At 57.6% G+C, this 21,581-nt stretch overlaps 2 protein-coding genes across 11 annotated transcripts in view; one reads left to right on the forward strand and one right to left on the reverse strand.

The window, feature by feature from the left end:
• The first annotated feature begins 5,139 nt into the window (after positions 1-5,139).
• LAT2 (linker for activation of T cells family member 2) lies at positions 5,140-18,904 on the forward strand. 6 transcript variants are annotated; one of them, XM_077908255.1, is made up of 14 exons: positions 5,140-5,251; positions 8,188-8,297; positions 8,468-8,590; positions 9,203-9,242; positions 11,662-11,705; positions 11,867-11,927; positions 12,172-12,209; positions 12,480-12,515; positions 12,597-12,627; positions 13,034-13,089; positions 14,280-14,345; positions 14,632-14,703; positions 15,085-15,206; positions 18,066-18,904. In XM_077908255.1, exons 3-13 carry the CDS (start codon positions 8,497-8,499, stop codon positions 15,186-15,188), a joined length of 642 nt encoding a protein of 213 aa, XP_077764381.1. In that variant the 5' UTR covers positions 5,140-5,251; positions 8,188-8,297; positions 8,468-8,496; the 3' UTR covers positions 15,189-15,206; positions 18,066-18,904. The 6 variants fall into 6 exon arrangements, with proteins under 6 accessions (XP_077764381.1, XP_077764380.1, XP_077764379.1 ...); XM_077908256.1 differs by lacking the exon at positions 5,140-5,251 and adding an exon at positions 6,749-6,867; XM_077908254.1 differs by lacking the exon at positions 8,188-8,297 and having other exon boundaries at positions 5,141-5,251.
• A 1,670-nt stretch (positions 18,905-20,574) lies between these two features.
• The window catches only part of RFC2 (replication factor C subunit 2), a 37,743-nt gene continuing 36,736 nt past the window's right edge, over positions 20,575-21,581 (reverse strand). For all 5 annotated transcript variants that reach the window (XM_077908247.1, XM_077908249.1, XM_077908244.1 and 2 more), the window contains one exon: positions 20,575-20,938. In XM_077908247.1, coding sequence (XP_077764373.1) covers positions 20,828-20,938 — 111 coding nt within the window. In that variant the 3' untranslated portion in view covers positions 20,575-20,827. The remainder of the gene's footprint in view (positions 20,939-21,581) is intronic.

Below are 21,581 nucleotides of genomic sequence, written 5' to 3' on the forward strand. Positions count from 1 at the left end.
AATTTCACAGTTTTAAAGTTGGGAGGTGATGGCTGAGTTTCATAGAGCATCCTTCACCTGCAGTGAGAAAAGTGTCTTGCTTTTGCAACTTAGAGGAGTCATGAAATTATTTTAAGAGGGATGCCTGGGTGGCTCAGTGGTTTGGCAGCTGCCTTCGGCTCCGGTTGTGATCCTGGGATCTGGGATCAAGTCCCACATCGGGCTCCTGTGAGGAATCTGCTTAGTCCTCTGCCTGTGTCTCTCTCTCTCTCTCATGAGTAAATAAGTCCTTTTTAAAAAAGTCTCCAGAAACGCCTTCTACAATGTCCTTTTTTAAAAAAAAGTTATTTTAAGAGCCAGTGTTGGTTAGAAATGATACCAAGGTTTTCCTGCTTTATTTATTCATGAGAGGCAGAGGGAGAAGCAGGCTCCCTGTGGGATACCTCACGCGGAACTCGATCCCAGGATCCTGTCTTCTCTGTCCCCCTGTGCCTCTTGACAGGCACCTATTCCCTTGGTCCATAGTGTTTGTACGATACTAAATTTCATAGAAAGCATCTTCATACCTGCATCTCATCCATAAGTAACTGAATTAAGAGAAGAGGGCACGTCTTTGCCCAAATAAGCACCTAAGTAAATAGGTTCATTTTCATAAAAGTTTGAGCCCACTATGAATGTTCTGGAGATAGGTTTAGACAGACCATTGGCCTGGTTCCTCTGCATTTTCTGTCCCTGCTGCTCTTGAACTGCCTTAAAAGGAACCAGATTTATTTTTTTAATTTCTTTTTATTGGAGTTCAATTTGCCAACGTTTAGCATAACACCCAGGGCAGTGCTCATCCCGCCAAGTGCCCCCTCAGTGCCCATCACCCAGTCACCCCAACCCCCGGCCCAACTCCCTTTCCACTAACCCTTGTTCATTTCCCAGAGTTAGGAGTTGGCTCATGTTTTGTCACCCTCACTGATATTTTCACACATTTTCTCTCCCTTTATTCCCTTTAATTTTTATATTCCCCAAATGAATGAGACCATATCTCCTTTATCCTTTTCCGATTGACTTATTTCACTCAGCATAATACCCTCCAGTTCCGTCCACGTTGAAGCAAATGGTGGGTATTGGTTGTTTCTAATGGCTGAGGAATATTTCTTTGTATATACATAGACCACATCTTTATCCATTCATCTTTCGATGGGCACCGAAGCTCCTTCCACAGTTTGGCTATTGTGGACATTGCTGCTATAAACATTGGGGTGCAGGTGTCCCGGCAGTTCACTGCATCTGTATCTTTGGGGTAAATCCCCAGCAGTGCAATTGCTGGGTCGTAGGGCCGATCTATTTTTAACTCTTTGAGGAACCTCCACACAGTTTTCCAGAGTGGCTGCACCAGTTCACATTCCCACCAACAGTGCAGGAGGGTTTCCCTTTCTCCGCATCCTCTCCAACATTTGTGGTTTCCTGTCTTGTTAATTTTCCCCATTCTCACTGGGTGTGAGGTGGGATCTCATTGTGGTTTTGATTTGTAGTTCCCTGATGACCAGTGATTCGGAGCATTTTCTCATGTGCTTGTTGGCCATGTCTGTGTCTTAGAGGAACCAGATTTAGTGGAATGCCACCTAAGGCCCTTTTCATAATAAGGAGCTCAGGTTTCGAAGAATGTTCTGGCCTCAGAGGCCATCTTGTCGGGGGCCAGATTGTTTCTCCAGGTCCCAGGAGAGGAGAAGTTTGCACAGCCAACTTCCAGAAGCCGGGGCTTCCCATCCTGATTGAAATGTCCTGTTCCTTTAGGGAGGTCTTAGCAGGAGGCAGAAAGGAAGAGGTGAGGAGGTAGGTACTGGGATTGTCTGGCTTCTACTCTCTTGATTCAGAATCTGAGGAATAGCCTGACTTTCTTGCTGACGGGAGGTTACTTGGTCAAGAATTCAGTTGAGAGCAAGAAGAGCCAGTTACCAGCAAGCCTGTCAAGCAGCTCCTGCTTGAGACTCGCTGCAAATGGCATTTCTTGGCAGTGCATGCAGTGAGCCGGCACTCTGTGGCCCTAGGGGATTCTTAACGCCTGCTTGTTTCTTTTGTTTTGTTTTGTTTTGTTTTGTTTTGTTTTTTTGTGAACTGTACGCCCAACAGCCCAATGTGGGGCTCGAACTTATGACCCCGGGATCAAAAGTCACACATTCCAGCCAGGGACCCCCTATTTGTTTCTTTAAATTATTCCTTAGAGTTGGCTCTTTTCACAGGAGTACTTTAAATATTCTGTTGTTTCCCTCCATCCTCTTCTCAGATTACACATAGCTGCTGGGGTCATGTGGGGCCGCTGGCCTCTGCAAGGTTTATTCTTCCAGTGATAACCGCACCTGCTACGGCCCAGTGTGGTACGTGGGGCTTCTTGATCTTGCAGAGAATGGGGCAGGCAGCCCAGCCCAGCCACTTCTGGAAGTCTTGCCCAGTGGACTTCTCACCAGTGCTCTTTCAGGGAAGTCAGGAGGGGAGGCAAACAGGGTGTCCGATCCCAGGCTTTGTAAGCGATCCTCAGTACAGGACAGCAGTCCAGGTGGCTGTCTTGCCCTCTCCCCAGGCCCGGTTTCCCAGCGTGCAGGGCCACAAAACAGCCCAGAGCTGCGGGGAGACTGCTCTGTGGCTGGTGGTTTGGGCAGGGCTCCTTGTGCTTTCTCAGAAGCATCTGGCCTGGGCCTGGCCACGTCTGCCCTTCGTTTTAGTGAGAGCTTTGCTCTGTCTCGTGTGTTTTCTTGGCCAGTCGCTAACAACGGTGAGATGTTTGATATTTACCTAAAGTTAATAGGCTTATAAATCCATTTTAGAGGCTTTGCAGTTTTTTTTTTTTTGCCATGATCGTGAACTGAAATAATGAAGACTCTGTACTAAACTATAACCTACTACTACTAATCTCTCCCCCCACCCTGTAACCACCCTCTAGGGGTAAAATACCAAATATATAAATAAAAGCACACTATTTCACAATGGCAGGCTCTTTGGTATTCAGTTTGGGCACTACAGAGACTCCTGTACCTGTTGGAGGCAAGGTAAATGTTAATAAAATCATTTCTGGCCCAGAAGCTTATCTTTCTGAAGGGAATGGGGAGAGAGGGAAATGAGAAGCTTTTCAGGCAGCCCAGAGATGCTGTAAATAGCACCAAGATTCCTTGGAATGGGTAGAGGTCTTGCTCACATGCATTACACTCTTGAACTTAAGAGTGTGCTCACTAGATTTTTTTTTTTAATTATGCCCTCAAAATATAAACAAAATGAGAAGAATGACATTTAGCCTCCCTAGCAGTCGTGGCACTGTAATCAAAATCTCAGGAAATACACATAGAGGACAAAACAACATGAGCAGGTCCCGAGATGGAGGGAGGGAGAAGAATGAGGACACTCTAGGTTCCTTTGGGTACTGAATTACAATGAAGAATAAATGTCAGAAGTTGCTGGGGAGGAGAGGTGGATGGGAGGCTCCTTTGCACCTTAAGACTTGGGAGCTGGGGGTGACAGACGACCTAGGCAGGCTCCAGGGGTTTCTAGAATGTCGCACACACTTCACAAGGTGATTTTTCTGAAGAAAATGCATAGTTTCCCATCAGCCTTTAGGGTATACGTGACTTCAGAAGATTCTCCACTTGTGGTTAAGTTTTGGGTGCTGTTGCATCACTACATAGGTATCTTGATTGGGTTACAAATGTGCACGCACACAGCAGGTACTCTGAACTGAAAAGCCAAATGTCTGAGGAGTGATGAAAAAGTTTTGGGGATAGATCATGGTGATGGTTGTACAACATTGTGAATGTAATGCTACTGAATCGCACACTTAGAAGTGGCTAAATGGTCATGAAAATGGATAATACACAAACTGCTGAATTATTTAAAATACTTTTTAGAATAAAATATTTTTATACCTTAAGAGCACTACAATACAACTGGGTGTGAACCGTCTAGTTTTTCAAAGCTTATTTTCTGGGTCACAACTCAGTGGTTTATGAATAAGACAGAACCTTGGAGGACTTTAAGAATTGCCTAGAAAGGGCATGGCATCCCATTGCCAGTCAGATAACAAAAAGCGTCTTTGGGTTGACTGGCCCCTGTTGCTGTAGATGGAAAATGGGCTCAGAGAGGGTCTGAGGGCTCCTAGGCTCCACTGCAGACTGTCCTGGAGACTGCCAGCGGTCTGAGGTCACTCCTGCCATTGCCAAGGCCCCAGAAAGAAGTCAGGCGTCGGACAGCAACTTCCCATTGGACAGGTGGAGCCCCCGCCCCTCTCTATCAGCTGGAAACCCCCGGGCAGGTGCACAGGCCAGGGATCCATGGAAACCGACGCTGGTGGGTCCCAGTGGTATGAATGGGGGGGGGGGGGGTCAGGCAGGTGGTCCTGACGGGTCCTGGCGCTCACCCACCGACCCCCCTGCACTTGTGGGTGCTGGGAAGACAAGACTGGAGGCTGGAGGCTGGAGGCTGGGTTCAAGTCCCGCATAGCTTCCACGGGCCTCCAGTCTTCTCACCTGTGTAAGAAAAGTGACATCCAAGGGGCCAGTTACCATGGGAACCGAATGCGGCACGGGCCAGTGTGGAACAAGGGAGTGTGGTGGTGCCGGACGGACACGGGCCGAGCGTGGGAGTCAGGCGCCCGGCTTGACCCCGCGCGGGGCTGGGGGAGCAGTCCCCTCCTCGCCCACCGGGGGGCAGCCGCGGGCGCGCGTGGCGGCCCCGACAGACCCGCAGAGAGACCCGCCGTCGGGCGTCGGGCCCGCGTCCCGGAGCGCCAGGCAGACCGAGCCGGCGCCCCGCGGGGGCCCCCCAGGGTTTGGTGGCCTCGGGCCAGCCGCTTGCTGCCGGTGCGGGTGCGGGTGCGGGTGCGGGTGCGGGTGCGGGTGCGGGTGCGAGTGCGGGTCCGGGTGCGGGTCCGGGTGCGGGTGCGAGTGCGGGCCGCTCAGCCCCGCCCCCCCCCCCCCCCCCCCTCCTGCTCCTGCGGGCGCGCACCTGCCGCCCGCCCTGGGCCCCGCGCCCGCCCCTCCGCCGCGCTGCCGCGGGCCTGCCGGGTGCGCCCCGGGGCGGCCCCGCGGGAGCCCCGCCCCGCCCCCCCCGCCCCCCGCCCCCCGCGGCCCCGCGGCCCCGCGGCCCCGGCCCTTCCTCCGCGAGCCCGGCCCGCTGCGCGCAGCCCGCGGGCGAATCAGGCGCGGCCAGGAAGCCGCCGCCCCGCGCTGCCGCCGCCGTCCGCCCGCCGTCGGCTCGCTCGGGATGAGGGGCGCGCGCTGGGCGCCCCCGAGCTCAGGTGAGGCCCCCGGGGCGGCGCCCGCGACCTCAGGCGAGGCCCCGCGGGACGGCCGGGCTGCGCCGGGGTGGGAAGGGGCCCCCGCCCGACCCTGCGGACCCTACACAGGCCGCGGAGCCCCCGGCTGGCCCCGCCGCTTCCTTCAGACCGGTGAGGGGCCAGGCCCGGAGCCTTGGTTTCTTCATCCGTGAAATGGGACCATAACAGCCCTGCCAGGAGGCACGCGGCTCGGCAGGCCCCGGGCAGCAGCCCTCGCTCCCCAGCCCGCGCCGCTCTCCGCCGGGGCGCCCCGACCCCGACCCCGACCCCGACCCCGCCTCCGCCTCCCCACCCCCACCCCCACCCTGGCCCGGAGCGCCGGGAGCCTGCGGGGCCGCAGGTGAAGGCCGGGGTCATGGGCAGACCGAGCAGAGCCGCTGAGCAGAGCCGTGCGGGCCTTCCCAGGGCTCCGACCAGACCTCCCACTCCACCCCCACCCCGGAGCCCGCCCTGCGACCCAGGGAGGCCTCAGTTTCCCCACTCAGGCCCGAGGAGGGCTGGGAAATTGGGCGGGAGGGACACTGAGGCTTGCCCAGCCCAGCCCTGAGGGCTTTCCCACAGGCCTGGCCGCTGCAAACTTTGTTCATCTGAAAACTGCGCACTTCCCTTTGTGCTATTTTGGCTCTGCAGTGCTGGGCCTGTGGCCTCCTCCTTCCCCACCCCACCCAGCCCTGCCTGCCCCTTGGGGCCCTCCCACCTCTCCCCGTTCGGCCTCCACCCCCAACCCTCCTCTGACCGCCTGCCCTGCTCCCCGACCCAGGTAGAAAAGCCAGGCCGGAGGGCAGATCTGCTCAGTCCAGGGGCAGCCACAGGCATGTGCAACAAGTTGGTCTCTCTTTTTAAAAAGAGGTTCTTCAAAACGTGATGTAAGGGGTGGGGGAGAGCTGGGAGGGTCCTTGGGGTCAGCCCAGCCTGAGACGGGGTCCTGGCTCTGTGACTGGCTAGCTGGGCGAACTCAGATCGAGTGCCTGCCTCTCTGGGCCCCCCTCTCCTCCCGGGCATCTCCCACATGGCACTCGGTGTGTCTGTGACAACTGAGGGGCTGGGGCAGAGCGCAGCCCTCCCTGGGGACCCCGCCCTCCAGTCTGGGGGTGGAGGCAAGGTGGGGGGAGGTGCAGATCTGCATGCCCCTGGGGACCAGGCAGGGGGATTCTGGTAAGGTTGCTCCACTGCTCCTCCTGACCCCAAAAAGGCTGCCACTGCCACTTCCCATTCCACAGGGACCCAGATGATGGCAAGGCATAGTAGTCATCCAACAGTGTCCCCCCCAACTTTCATGCATCATCTCGATGCTGGGCCTCATGACAAACTGAGGGATGAGTGTCATTATTTCCCCATTTCCAAGGGGCTACCAGAGGTCAGCAACGCAGGGCTTCAACAGTGGAGGCCCACTCTGTGTTCTCGTGCTCCCCTCCCCTCCCCTCCCTCACTCAGTGCCAGGTGGATGGGGTTAGAGCGAGGCTGGGGGCACCCCGACTGTGCTGCTTGGCCCAGGACTGCAGGGCCCAGGAAGCAAGAGGGCTCCCTGGTGGCCAGGATCCTCTGGGGAAGACCACTTTTCCAGGACGGCTGCAAAGGTCAGTGGGCCGGCTCCTGGGCCTCAAGTGCAGGCCTCGGAGGCACGAGGGAGTTCTTCAAACCAGGCAGCTAGAAATCTGACCCGCAGCAGGTTACTCTTCAAGAAGCCCGGACAGTGAGCCAGGCTGCTTATCATCTGCCAGCAGTTCTTTAAGGCACTGGGTTGATCCCCACTGTATAGATGAGAAGACTGAGGCCAACAGACTCAAAGGCACAGGCAGGAGTCCTCCCTCCACCACCCGGTGCTCCCCACCCCACTCAGCCTAAAGTGCACTTGGGCTGAGGCTAGAGGAGCAGCAGAGAGGCTGAGGTGGGCGGAAAGAGGAGGGTGTGCAAGTGGGGAGGGCAGTGCCCAGGCCCCGAGAGCAGGGGACAGCCACGGACGACATCCTGGGGTGATGGGACCATCCCATCATAGGGTTGGGGAATTCTCGTGTTCCTACTGACTCAGTGTTTGGGGAAGGCGAGGTGGCTTCTCCAGGAGGGCCCCGATGGAGGCTCGGTGTTGCTCAGCCTTGCCAGTTGTGCCGTGAGGATTCAGGAAGCTGGGAGAAGTGAGGGGACAGCCGGGAGCAGCGGAGGGCTCAGGGGAGCCCAACACAGGAGCTGAGCAGCACAGAGCTCCGCTTCTCCCGAGCCCAGCCGAGCCTTCCCCCGCTGAAAAGTGGGGAGAAGCCCTCCTTCCAGGTGGCTGAACCGGGAAAAAAAGACATGCAGAGTGGATGCTCTGGGGGCTGTGGGCTCCACCTGCCTGCCATGGGGTGGGGACCCCCTCGGAAGGCGCTGTCGCCCTCGGCCGTGTCCCCGGCCACTGCCAGGAGACCGAGTCTCTATAGTTGCAGTGATTCTCCTTGGGGGCCCTCTCACGGGGGCTGTACTTACACCCACCAGGCCCTGGTGTGTGGCTGCCTGGGGCTTCGCCACGGCCTGGCAATCACAGCATGGCTCGACCAGCAGTGGCCTGGTGCCAGGCGGGTTCAGAGCCTCCTCACCCTGCAGAGCCCCCCGCCCCCGCACATCCCACCACCAGCAGCCATGGGCAGCCCACCAAGTCTCTCTGCCCAGAGCACCCGTCTTCCCCTTAGGCCCTCGGGAACCCCCTCTGTGTTTAAAGAACAGAAATCCCACTCCCAGCTCCCCCAGGGGGCCATGGGCAGGGGCTTGGGTGCATGGGGGCCACCAGGGCTCCTGTGTGGAAGGGGCCATGGACTGAGCTCAGGGAGCAAAGCTGGGTTTACAGGCGGTGACAGGACACAGTGGGTAGAGGCAGAGTTAGGGTCCGGAGGCCCGAGTTTGAATCCTGTCTTTCTACTTTGCAGCTGGGAACCCCAGCCTGTTTCTATATTTGTGTAACGTCGGGAGCCTCTCCCCCGCAAGGGCGGTGGTGTGGATTAAGCAACGGCACATTTGAGACACAGAGTGCTGTCTGGTGGGTCCCCAGAACCTTCCAGCACTTGTCAAGTGCAGGCCGGGGTCAGGTGGGGGAGCAGGGCCGGGTGCAGCCTGACCCGTTCCTGGTTCCATGGTGCTTCCATGGCCTGGGCTCAGCTGTGGGGCTGGGGGACTCAACTGGCTCTCACAGGATGCCCCACGTTGCAGCATTGCAGGACGAGTGGCCAGGAGTGGACATGAATGTGGAGAGTGAGCTGCTGTGGCCCGGGGTGGCCTTGCTGCTGCTGCTGGGGACGGTGGCAGGCCTGTGCGTGCGCTGCTCCCGCCCAGGTAAAGGCGCGGTGGAGAGGGGTCTTGGGGGTGCTCAGTCAGTGAAGCGTCTGCCTTCGGCTCGGGTCACGATCCCGGGGTCCTGGGATTGAGCCCCACGTGGAGCCTGCTTCTCTCTTTCTCTGCCCCTCCCCACCACTCATTCTCTCCCTCCCCCCCGCCTCAAATAAATAAAATTTTTAAAAGAGGGGGATGCGCAGTAGAGGATGAGGGCAGAATCCCCAGACCTGGCTGCAGCCCGAAGGGCAGTCAGATAAGTTTCATGAGGCAGAGATGAACCCCCTAAACTGCCCGTGAAGACAATGGGTCTGGCTCACTGTGGGACTTGGCTTTTGGTGGAACAGTGAGTCTGGGGCAGGGGAATGCTCTGGAAAAACGAGGGAGCGAGGTTGCTGTGCTGCCTGCAGCATCCACCTTCTGCACGCTCTGCTCTCCTGATAGGTGGTGAGCAAGCCCCTGTCAGTGACAGGTGGCCCACAGTGATTGGCAGTCCAGCCCCCACGTCCCATCTGAGGCCTGCCCAGGGCACAGGGGAGACAGGACGAGGGGGGCCTCGGATCTCGGTTAACACCCTGGCTGGGGACGCTTGCTAATCTAGTCTTGTTCTCTCAGCCGTGAAGAAGTCCGAGAAGATCTACGAGCAGAGGAGCCTGTGAGTGCCTCGGGGTCCCCGGCCTAGTGACTTCGTGTGGCCTGGCTGTGGGCATCCCCTCGCGTGTCCACACACCCCTCCCCTCACCCCTGCACTCCCACCTCCTCCACACCGGGCTCTAGTGGGTCCTAATTGGTCCAGGGAGGGAGGGACACGCGGGGCTGTCCTTGTGCTGCCCGGGCCTGGCCGGAGGGCTTGGGGACGAGGAGGCGCCACTCTGGGGCCTGCCCACCTGCATCTCCAGAGACACTGCCTCTGGCCCCAGCCCGGGGGAGCCCGCAGTGCTGGTGCTGGGGGAAGACGGAGAGTCCCGCCTTCCGGGCAATGTGGGGAACAGAGACTGGGCACAAAGCAGAGTGAGCTGTCTGCAAGTCTCCCCGGGAAAGTGCTGACAGAGCTCGGGGAGGATGTGGGCATGTCCTTGGGGGATTGAGAAGGCCTGGTGGAGGAGGTGGGGAGGATGGCAAGAGAGAAAGGAGGCAAAAGGGGATTCCAGAGAGAGAACAGGGCGGGGAGTTGCCGACATTGGACTGGGGCGCACACTTTCTTCTGGGGATGAGGTGGCTCGTGGGGGTGTATCTTAAGAGGCATGAGCTGGATGAGGAGGGAGGAGAGCCTTGACTGTGGAGAGAGGCCAGGGCCTTTGTCCTGAGGGTCCAGGGGAGCCACAGACGAGCTGGAAGCAGGGACTTATGTGCAGTAGGAAGCAGGGAGGTAGGAGTAGAGAGGAAACAGGGCTGGGGTGGGGGGTTGGTCACTGACCCCAGGCAGAGCCACAGGATCCAGGCACTTTGCGGTTGGGGGGGGCGAGCTGCTCTGTGTGGGAGCCCTGGGACAGTCAGCCGTGCTGGTCACTGCAGACCACGATGTGGCCCAAGGACAACCCCAGGCAGGAGGCCAGCGGCCACTGGGGTCCTTGGGCTGAGCAGGAAGGTGACTGACGGTGCACCTGGGGGCCTCTGGACCTGCGTGCACACACGCACACAGGCCGGCATGCCCATTCACACCCACATGTGCCCACACTCTTGCTCATGCATGCGCTTCTCTGGCCGCGTACATGCCTAGGGGGAAGGAACTCACGTACAGACGCGCACACACCCTTTCTCATTTCCTTTTGCAACTGAAAAACCACAATGAAATTTGAAAACAGAATGTCCGCGTCCATGCCCACCCCTGGGGCTGGGGCTGGACTCTTCCAGGGTTTTTGGCCACTTGGTGCTCTGGGTCACCAGCCCACAGCCTCTACCGGGGAGGAGGGGACTGGACTCCCCTGGTGCCCCCCACGCCCCTGCCCCGAGGCAGGCCTCCTCCGTATCTCCCCCTCTTCTCTCCTCCTCTCTTGGCCCACTCCAGGACTCTGACTGGTGGTAGAAACATAGGCTGTTTCAGCCAGAAGTGAAACCTCCTCATGGTGGGAAGGAGATGGCCTGGGTGGGAGGAGGCAGGAGGGGAGACTTGGATTCTCCCCACTTCACTTGGGTCCAGTCCTGCCTGTGGATTAAGGGCATCCTTCCCAAATCAGGTCACCCTGACTCCCAGCCCCCTGGGAGCCCCTGGAAGGCTGGGCCGGGTCTCCTTTCTAGTCCAGAGGAGGAACCCAAAGGGCTTTAATGTGTAGCTGAAATCCACTCTACCATCCTTAGTGGGGGCTTCCATTCTTGAGGGAACTTCATGGTCCAAAATGACAGCTAGAGCACCAGCCCTCATCTCTGTGTTCCACGCAGTAGTAAGAATGAAAGGCAAGGACAAGAAGGGCACACTCCTGTTGGCAGTGCCTCCTCAGAAGCAGTTTTCCTGGAAATCCCAACAATCTGGGCTTGCATTTCACTGACTTCAGCACCAAAGCCCTCAGCCATACTTAGGCATGAGGGGGGCTGGAAAATTCAGCCTTTTAGATGGGCCTAAATAAAAATCCGTTTCAGAGGACGAAGGGGATGCAGGCATGGCTAGGCACCTGGCTGTGTCTGCTAAGCCTTGAGGTTATCTCGCCGGTTACTTGGGAGGAAAGGCTGTGTTCGAACATCTCCAGAGGGGTTGAAGTTACCCTCTGGTTGAAGGCTCTGAAGAGCCACCCCACCCTCACCTCGGAATCTGAGGGCCACCCCCCCCCAGCCCTGTGCACAGACCCTCAGGACCATCTCCAGGGTTCCTGGGGAGGCCATAGGGGCAGCCGGTTCCAGCCAGGGCCATGTGAGAAGGGCAACTACCCGGTGGGCAGGGCTGGGAGCAGTCCTGAGAATGGGGGGCATTGGGGAGCCCTGGCTCTGAGGCCCAGAGGGGTGGCGGCTCCTGCTCACCCTCGCCCTGGTCCGGCCCCTCTCCCCTCTGTTCCTCATCCCTGTCTGTCTGTCTCTCCATCTCTGCCTCATGAGCTGTGAGAAGCCAGGCCCTGGCTCAGCACAGCTCCATGTTTTTCCAGGGAAGAGAGCCAACAGAACTTTGCGGTGGCCCGGACCTATTCTTGTGAGTCCCTGAACGGCAGGGTCCAGAGACTGGGCTCTGGGTTGGGGGTGTCCATGTGTGTCCTCATTGTTCTGAGACTGTGGCCAGGCCTGATCTGGGTGAGTGAGGGACTGTGCTGGCAGGCTGGCTGGGGCCCAGCCAACGCCCCTTGTCCTTTGCAGTGGTCAGGCAGGCCTGGCCAGGGCCCCTGGTGGACAAAGACCCTCACGTGGCACCAACAAGGTAGGAATAAGCCCCCATCCCTGGCCTAGAGGGGTCGCAGCCCCGTGGGAGGCGTTGGGAAGGAAGGCCCCGGGGTCCCCTCTGGCCAGGCTCAGGCCAAGACCTTGTTGCCACCTCGGACCTCAGAGCCCCAGAGCTGGATTGTGAGGGCCCCATGAGGGGGCCATGGGGCTGTGGTTCGGAAACCCCAAAGCCTCTTCCCCGCCGGGCCCTGCTCGGCCCCTCCCCTCCCCCTCTCCTGCAGGAAGGACAAGCTGCTGCGGTTCTCCCCCAGCCTGGAGGGTGAGTGGCCCTCAGACACCGGGGTGGGGCGTGGGGTGGGGGGGTGCCAAGACAGGGGAACACCCGGTAGCACAGGAACTCCCCTGTGCAGGGGAGGCCTGGAGGTGCCGCGGGAGCTGGGCCAGAGGCCCTGGTGGGGCCTAGCAGGGGAAGGGATGGAGAGCAGTTGGGAAGTGGGAAGGTAGGAAACCCGGGGACCTGGAAGGCCCTTCCCTGGGGCTGGAAGGAGGGCAGGGGAGGGAGGAAGCAACAAGCGGGCCTCTCTTCCAGATTCTGAGTCTTCCAGGTACCAGAACTTCAGCAAAGGTGGGTGGGATCCCGGGAGGTGGGAGCTACGGTGGGGCCCACAGCCCAGCGCTCAGGCCTAATTCTCGCCTCCTCCTGCAGGAAGCAGACACGGATCGGACTCAGCCTACATGTGAGTGGCCTTCTGCGGGCAGCCACCTCCTCCCCCCACCCTCCCTGCCGGGCTTCCCCCTTCATGAAGGCTTCCTGCCCTAGAACCACGGGCCCAAGCAGGTGCTCGGTAGCATCACTTCCCCTCAGGTGACCATGGCTTTGTGGGGACAGGGACGATGTGGCCCTGCTCTGAGGAGGGATTGTCTGGGGGACTCATCCTGCATCACCCAGAGAAAGGGCCTCGGGGATATCTCTTCATCTCACAGATGGGTGAACCAAGGCCCAGGGAAGAGGGGCAGAGGGACCAGGAAAGAACCTGGAGGGTGATGGCTGGAGCAGCCCTCTCATCCCTGCCCCCCCACAATGCCCCCACCCCAACCACACGCCTGTCCAGCCAGTGCTCTGTGTCTGTGCTTTCTTGCCAGAGACCCCATCACCACAGACTACTACAATTGGGGGCAGTTCCAGAAGCCCAGGGCAGGTGAGGAGGAAGAGGAGGAGGGGAAGAGGGAGGAGGTGGTGAGCTTCCTAAGCTACACTCCCCAGGCCAGAGGCAGTTGGGAGGCTCCGGAGGAGGAGGCTGGCTGGGCCTAGGTTTGGTTGGCTGGGGGAGCTGGGGAAACTGCGGAGGCTGGCAGGGGGGTAGGAGCCCAGGAGCAGAGCAGGAAAGGGGTGTGGGGGGCAGGGAGGGGAGAGGGCGGTGGGCCACAGAGGGGAGCTGGGGCCAGGGGCAGCGGGGGAGGCTGAGCCCCTTGTCACGCAGGCCCCCGTCAGGGCTGGGCAGCAACTGCTGAGAACATGTGGGACCTCAGAGGAAGGCCCTGGGCCCGGCAGCCTTGCTGACAGACGCTGAGCCCTGTGGGTGCTGAGGAGGCTGGGATCTTTCTTAGGCCCTTAAAACCTTTGCTTTACAGAAGAAGAAACTGAGGACCGAGGGTGGGCAGGGCCTGCTGACAGGTGCTCAGGTCTGCTCCTGCACCCTGGCTCCCGCCTGGGCTACACTGAGCTGGGGGCTGGGCACATGGTGGGCAGGAAGTGGGGGGGTCCTCTTCTTCCCCCTGCCCCTCCTGAGTAGGGGAAGGGCCCTCATCTCTTGGAGCCGCTTTGACACAGACGGACGCTGAGTGGGGCAGTGGTTAGAGCTTGGCTCGCAGGGACGATATGGGGTGCCGGGCTCCCATAGGCCCATCCAGCCTTGGTTCTCTCTGCCCTGCCCAAAGGTGCTGCTTTCAGAGCAGCCGGGGCCTGGTTCCCGGCTCTCCTCTGCCTCCAGCGGCTCTCACTGGCCCTGGTTGGCCAATAAGAAGAGGCCTCTCTCCCTCCAACTATCCAACTGCCTGTGCAACCCCATCCCCTAATCTCTGCTCCCCAGTGCATGTGGGGTGACCTCGGAAAACAATGAAGGAGGCCAGGGTAGAGGCTGCTGGAGCCAGGCCAGCATCTGCTAAGAATCTTGTCCAGGAAAACAAACAAACAAAAACAAACAAACAAACAAACAAACAAACAAAAAGAATCTTGTCCAGGAGAATGTTTGGAAGGCTCCGTGGGGAACCCAGAGGGCTGGGGCTTGGCAGGACAGATCTACTGAGGGGAAGGCAGGACAGAGGGAGGGAGGGAGAGCCGGGCCACCGGGCAGGGCCCACGAGCAACCCTCACCCCTCTGCCTGGCAGATGACGATGACGATGCCAACTCGTATGAGAACGTGCTCATCTGCAAGCAGAAGGACCCCGAGTCAGGTGAGGCGCCCCGGGAGCCGAGCAGGGAGGCAGGCCCGCCTACACCCCGAGTCCAAAGCCCTCACGGCTCAAAGGCACCACCTGCCCGGAAGCCTGAAGGCTCACCGTGAGCTCCAGAGCCTTTGGATAAAGCGTCGCTCTAGTGCCTGGAGGAGGCCCAGGGGGCCCGAGCTTTCTGAGGGGATCCCTTCTTCCCTGAGGGGCCGAGCCCGGGCGCCTTGCTGGCCTGAGGACGGGCCGTGGCGGCGCCACCTGTGCCCCCTCCTGACCTGGTGTCTCCCTGCAGGCGACGAGGGATCCGAGGATTACCAGAACTCGGCATCCATCCGGCAGTGGCGGGAGTCCAGGAGGGTCGTGGGTACGTGGCCGGTCAGCTTCAGCAGCCGGGCCTGGCAGGTTGGGGGCGGGGAAGGGGGGAGAGTCGGGGGGCTGGCCTGGGGGCGCCAGGCGGGGTGGCCTCCCCTGCAGCCCTTGCAGCTGACTTCACAGTGAAGCCTCTGGCCCATCAGTGGCCTCGGCAGCCTCGTGCCAAGTGAGGAGCGGACGCCTCAGCCGCCCCCGTGGGCAGATCTCTGGCTAACCTCAGGGCCGGGAGCGGCACCCCATTCCGTGTAGCACTTCCTGCTGGCTGTTTTGCGGCGTCTTGGGGCCCGGGCCGAGCCTCTGGCTGGGGAACAGGCGTGAGTATGTCTGCAAGAACCGACTGACCACATCTGCTCATCTGCCCGCTGGTCCGCAGAGCAAGTCCCGAGGGAAGCGCCTCTGTCCCTGGCAGGAAGCCCGGATGAGGACAACGAGGACCCCGATTACGTGAATGAGAGTGTGGCAGCCAGAGAAGCCTAGGGAGGATCTGGGAGGAAGGTACAGCTGCTGGTCTCCCAGGGGGTGGACCTCACAGGCCCGAGGGGCCCTACCCCAAGGGAAGAACAGGGCTGCAGAAGCCATGCGGGGGCCCCAACGGGGTTGAGGGGGCAGCACCTATGGGTGCTGAAATGGGTGCCTACCACCCCCCACGGCAGACACCCGGGTCTCAGACTGCTATAGGGGGGGTGTCGGGCTGGGGAGGCTGGTGAGTTGTGGAGAGAACAGGTGGGCTCCGGGTGGCTCTCTGCAACCTCGAGCAAGTGATTTAACCTTCCAGGACTATTCATCACTTGCCAAGTGGAGCAAATGGGGCACAGTACGTGAAGGACATGGGACAGGGGTGAGACGGGGAGATAGAGGATGGTGCCCATGACAGTCATGGCTGAACCGTGTGAAGCAACCCCCCACGCCCACCCCATGCCAGCGAGTGTGGGACTGATGCTCATGCACACTGGCTCGCAGCTCCGCAAACGCAGAGCACTCAGCCACCTGCCCTGGGTCCCACTCGGAGTCAGCCACTGGAGCCCAGGCTGTGCCACTGCGTGGGAGACAGGACTGACCCCAGAGGGCCCTTGAAGGCCACCTGAAGCCCCGATCAGGGCAGGCAGGTGGCTCCTGCGCTGGGAGAGCCCCCACAGCAGGAGAGGCCGCTGCAGCGTGAGCCCAGGTGCCCAGCCCACTGCTCATGCACTCCCCCGACATCTAGCAGGCATCTGCCCAGGGTGTTTACTGGGGACCCAGCAATAAACAAAATCCACCCATGGGTGCCCAGCTGGCTCAATCGGCAGAGCCTGTGACTCTTGATCACAGGGTTGTGAGTTCGAGCCCCACACTGGGTGTACAGATTACTTTAAAATCTTAAGAAAAAAATCCACTTGGATCCCCGAACATTCGAGACTCTACTCTGGTGGGAGAGAGGACACAGATGGCATGGCTGTGGGCTGAGACGACAGGAAGGACAGGCGGCATGTTAGGAGGTAACAAGCCCTGTGGAGACAAACCCTCAGAGAGGAGGCCGGGTTCCTCGGATATGGGGTGGCCAGGGCAGCCGTGGTTGCTCCCTTCCCGCCCTGCTGGGCAGCAGAGCACATGCCCAGAGGGTCTGACAAGGGTCTGACAGGGGGCAGGGCGCAGCTCTGGGTGGGGGGGCGCAGCCACGTGGCCACACCTGGGTTTTCTGAGACGGGAGAGAAGGGGCGCAGGAACAGGACCTCTGGCTGCCAAGGAGGGAGATGAATTCAGGGGGCAGCAGGGGACATACAGACCAGCGAGCATCCAGGTGAAAGGTGACTTCTTGGCCTGGGCTGCAGACAAACATGAATTTTAGATTTTTGTTCTAAGTTCATTTATTTTTAAGTCATCTCTACACCCAACCTGGGGCTTGAAATTCACGACCCCGAGATCAAGAGTCATGCACTCCGACTGAGCCAGCCAGGCACCCCATTTCCATGTATTTAAAATTTTTTTTTCTTTGATGGCTTCACTGACCCTTTGGTTGTTTTAGTATCATGTTGTTTAGCCTTGCCGTGTTTGTGTTTTTCCGTTTTTCTTGTGATTTCTAGCTTTGTACCCTTGTGGTCGGAAAAGATGTATGGGGTATGACTTCAGTCTTCTTACGTTTACTGAGGCTTGTTTGGTGGCCTACCATGTGGTCTGTTCAGAGGGATGTTCCGTGTTCCGTGTGCCCTTGGAAAGAATGTGTATTCTGGTGTTCGGGATGGAATGTTCTGTGTTTAACCGTCATGTCCACAACGGGAGTGGGTTTTGAAGGTTGAGCCCGCAGGACTGACTCACTGATGCACAGCGCGGGGGGGCGGGGGAGGCAGGTAGAGAGGAGTCAGGGCTGGAGGTTTTAGGCTGAGCAACGAGAGAATGTCACTGTCCCCAGCCGAGGTGTGAGTGGCTGTGGGCAGAGCAGGTCTCGTGGCCGGGTAGACAGCTGAGCCTGGACCGAGGGAGAGGCCAGGCTGGAGACAGGGGCGGGTGTCCTCATTGAAAGCGACAACCGTCAATCCTCAGGGGAACAAGGCAAAGAGGAGCTGGCACTGAGCTCTGGGGACCCGCAGGCCTGAGGCTGGGGGATGAAGCCGCGAAGGGCAGTGTCCTGGGCCTGAGGAAAGCACTTCAGGAGGGCGGGAGTAGGCACGAGGCAGGCGGAGATGTACCGAGCACTGGTGGGCACTGGTGGGGAGAAAGCTTGCTCGCATTCAGAATACAGGAGTCCCAAGACAGGGAGCGGAGAACATTCCAGAAGTCCCACATTGGAACGGAGCAGAGACATGGGCCAGGGGCTGGAGGGGTTATACAGGCTTTTCAGCTGGACCATCTGGAGGCAGGAACCATGCAGTGGGCTCAAGCTTGGGTTCAGCCGTGGCTAGATGGAACCTTCGCATCCTGGCTCCTGTCAGGCTCAGGGATTTGAACTGCACAGGCCAGTGTCCACGGTGGCCCTGCTGGGGGCCGGAGTGGCCTGATTCCTGGGTTCAGAAAAGTGGAAGGGCTGCCAGGCAAGGCGGAAGCTGGGCTGAGTTACAGCTGACGCCGAGCAGGTCCCTTCTGGGTGGGAAGGCAGAGGATGCGTCCGGAAGGTGTCGGTCACCAGACTTGCGCCACGGAAGGCCACCTGCCGTTCTGCAGAGGGCATTCCTGTACTGATGAACCGCAGCCTTGGCCAGGATCAATGAGCACAGGGATTTCAGAGATGGGGGCGGCCTTCCCAGCCCAGCTGCTGGAAGGAGGCTGAATGCTGACCATCCCCACCCTCTGACTCTGGCCCAGCCACTCCAGTGGCCAAGGAAGAAAGTGCTAGTCCAAGCAACCCTTTCCCTTTTAACAAACCTTTTCATCTTCATCAAGGAGCCGAGGGAACACCAGGCTATTTACTGCCTCCTCCAGGGTCGCTTCTGTCAAGCTGCCCAACCTCTACATCCCCCCAGTTACTCCTGGGAGATGCAGGAGATGTCCAGAGGATCGTCCACCAGGCTCGGGGAGACTGGCCAGGGAAAGGACCATTACACATGGAACCAGCCCCTGGCCTGGCTTCTGGCTTCTGCGGGAACCCAAGGCTGAGGGCAACGTGGCTCCTGCTGTGACCCGATGTCAGATTCAGGGCAGGCTGCATCCCCAACCCCATGTCTGAAAACATTGTGCGTCGCTGGTATTCCTGTGCCTTTTTGCTCTGGATTCTGATTCCAAATTGCTTACTAACGTCAACTGCTGGGATATTTTCCTTGATCCATAAACTTGTACAGTTAATTTATATAGGTGGAGCCATATTTAATAATCTACATCTCCAACTAGAGATTCTCGACCATCCTGCCTCCTATGAGCATTACACATAATTTTAGCAGAGTTAGGGGGGAGCGCTGGTGCTCCATTCTTCAGGCCTCAGTTTACCTGAAAGAGATGAGGCTACAGACATCTCCGTGCTCTTCAGTGGAAACGTCTGCTGTGGACAAAATGCATCATGTTTCTGGAGGAGCAGGGCAGAGTGGCTGAGTGGTGGCCCTCTGTTGCCCCCAAATCCTTCCCTGCCCCAGGACTGGACTTGGCTGAGCTGGCTAAGCAGAAACACAACTGCTTCATGGGAAGTGAGGGGAGCCCAAAGGGAGCTTCTAGGTCAGAAAAGCCATAGCTGGAGAAACAAGATGTTTCCTTTCAACTGAAACACCTCAATAAAGCATTTTAAGACTAGATTTTCATGTCTGCTTCCCCTGCTCCATGCAAAACCTTCCAAGGGAGTGGAAGTCAAGCCTCTTGCTTAATTGACCCTGAGGCAGAGAAAGAGAGAGAGAGATGAAGAGTGTGGGGTGGGGACAGGAACCTGGTCCTGGGGTCTAATCCTTTCCAGGATGCTACATGATTCTTTCCAAAAGATAATGCCCTCAGGACAGTACCTTGTCCTCAGGAAGTGAGAGGGAAAAACAGCAGGCCAACTGCTGGCCACTTGTTACTTCACCCCCAGGGGTACTGATCTCACAGTCTGAGATACAGAGTGGGGCGCAGTGGGGCTGTGGGGGCAGCTCCAGGCAGGAGTCCTGCCTCCACAGTCACTGCGTGTGAGACACAGACACATACCTCTGGGCCCTGGTCCTCCCCTGCAAACCGCAGGGATCATGAGGCTCCAGATGAAGAATAAGACTGAGAGAAACATGTTCAAAGACTTTGTAAAACAAAACTCTGCAGTTTTTGAGGACCTTAATTATTTTTATCCCCTCTTCATTGAAGCCTTAACCCAAAGAGCCTTTCCTGTGTTGGTCTAGTGTCCCTGTGGCCTGGACAGAGGACAGAGCCAGCCTGGGAAGGATGGCAGAGTGGGAGGCCAGCAGGCCCTGCCCCTCTCTGCTTCCGACAGCTCTAGAGCTTCAGGCTGGAGCTCTTGAGCCCTGTGGCCAACCTTGGGCTGGGAGAGGATTTGAGGAGAGAAAAGCACGTGGGCTTGCCTGGCTATTCCAGAACCATATGCAAATCTGTGGTGAGGACACACACAGCACCTTGCTGTGGCCCTTCCTGCAAGAGCTGAGAGGGCAGGAGCCAGCATGGCACACAACTGCTTCTAGACAGGAGGCCACCAATCACAGAAGTGGAGTCACCCCCAACCCCTGTAAAAACACCACTGTAACCTAACATCAGGGATCTGCTTCAGAGCAACCTGGAATGGGGTAGAGTGGTAGGGAACACACCAGACCCAAGAATGGCCAGGTGTTGCTAAAGCTGTGAAGGTGGGTGTAGATACAGAAAGTTCACTGTATCATTTTTTTCTACCTTTTTTTTTTTTTAAGATTTACTAATTTCAGAGAGCGAGTGAGCACGACAGAGAGAGGGAGAGAGAATCTCAAGCGGACTCTGCACTGAGTGCAGAGCTTGACTCGGGGCTCGATCCCCCTACCCTGAGATCATGTCCTGAGCTGAAATCAAGAGTTGGACGCTCAACCAACTGTACCACCCAGGTGCCCCCATTCTTTCTACTTTTTATAATTTAAAAAAAATTAGGAAAAAAACCAGTACCTTGTCTGGCAGGAACAATCATACAAAGTAAAACAAAGTTCACTGGGAAATTCCAAAGCACCATGTGCACACGATTGCACAGAAAAGGCCAGCAGTTTTCCCAAGCATCTGTACTACACCACTAGCCCCTGGGATTCCCGCACGTCCTCTCTGAAGGGCTCACTGTCCCAGGCTCCTCTGAGATGTCTATCTCTGCCCCTGACCCCAGGGACTGCCCTCCCAGCTTCTAAAAGAACTGAGATTAGCTTGATCAGTCTATTATCTAAATCGCCTATTCTACTGATAGGATGCTTGGGGCACTCAGAGACAGAATGCTGGTTTTCCTTGCCACCTGGTGATGCCACTTTAGTGCCAACAAAACTGTCCAGCTCTTTTATTAGCTAAGATGCCACACATGCCCAGATTGGGTGCCAAGCCCTGGAGGTTCTCTAGGGCCTCTCCACCCTGTCATCACACCCGTGAGTCTGAGATTGACTGCAGGCACTCATGGAAGCAGTGTGATGGCCACGATCGTGTAAAAGGAAGGTGCCAAATCAGAAGGCGCGGACTCCTATCTCTCCTGGATGAGGACTCTCAGGACTCTCATCACTCCGATCAACCAGTTCTCCGCCCTAACTGGCCACCGGGGCCATTGTCTTCTGACACAGCCTGGCCAGGAGCCCTGCCATCTGCAGGAGGGAGTTCACACCTTCTGCTATTTTCATATGAGTGTATCCAATTTCCTGAAAAACAAAAGCAAATGTAAATCTGGTTAATAAAAGAGGGAGGGCTTGATGTTTTTTTTTCACTTGAACTAATAGTTTACTTAAAATTGATGCAATGAATCAAACTTCAGCTGGAACATGAACTTGAAGTTGTCATAAGTTATGCTTAAAGTTCACTTTATTTTTTTCTAAAAGGATGTTGATATTTCCCTCTAAGGTATTGTTTAGAAAATACCAAAAGAAAGAAAAAGAAAAAAAAAAAGCCAGGCTTGGAGAAAATATTAAAATACTTATAAAACACATATCTGGGCAGCCCTGGTGGCACAGCGGTTTAGCGCTGCCTGCAGCCCAGGGTGTGATCCTGGAGTCCCGGGATCGAGTCCCACATCGGGCTCTCTGCATGGAGCCTGCTTCTCCTTCTGCCTGTGTCTCTGCCTCTCTCTCTCTCTCTCTCTCTGTGTGTGTCTCTCATGAATAAATAAATAAAATATTAAAAAAAAAATAAAACACATATCTGATAAAGGACTTGAAGGCAGAGTACATAAATAAGTCTCAGACCTCAATACCAAGAAAATGACCCAATCAAGAAATCGGTAGATTTGAACAGATGCTTTGTTAGAGATTACAGATGGCAGATCAGCACACGCAAATGTGCTCAACG

Source organism: Canis aureus, chromosome 8, assembly GCF_053574225.1.
Source record: "Canis aureus isolate CA01 chromosome 8, VMU_Caureus_v.1.0, whole genome shotgun sequence".
Lineage (NCBI taxonomy): Eukaryota > Metazoa > Chordata > Mammalia > Carnivora > Canidae > Canis > Canis aureus.

Coding starts and splice junctions, on each gene's coding strand:
- LAT2 (XM_077908253.1), top strand. CDS start 6,735: ATGGGGTTAGAGCGAGGCTGGGGGCACCCCGACTGTGCTGCTTGGCCC. Junction 9,243..11,661: donor ATCTACGAGCAGAGGAGCCT/GTGAGTGCCTCG, acceptor ATGTTTTTCCAG/GGAAGAGAGCCAACAGAACT. Junction 11,706..11,866: donor GGTGGCCCGGACCTATTCTT/GTGAGTCCCTGA, acceptor TGTCCTTTGCAG/TGGTCAGGCAGGCCTGGCCA.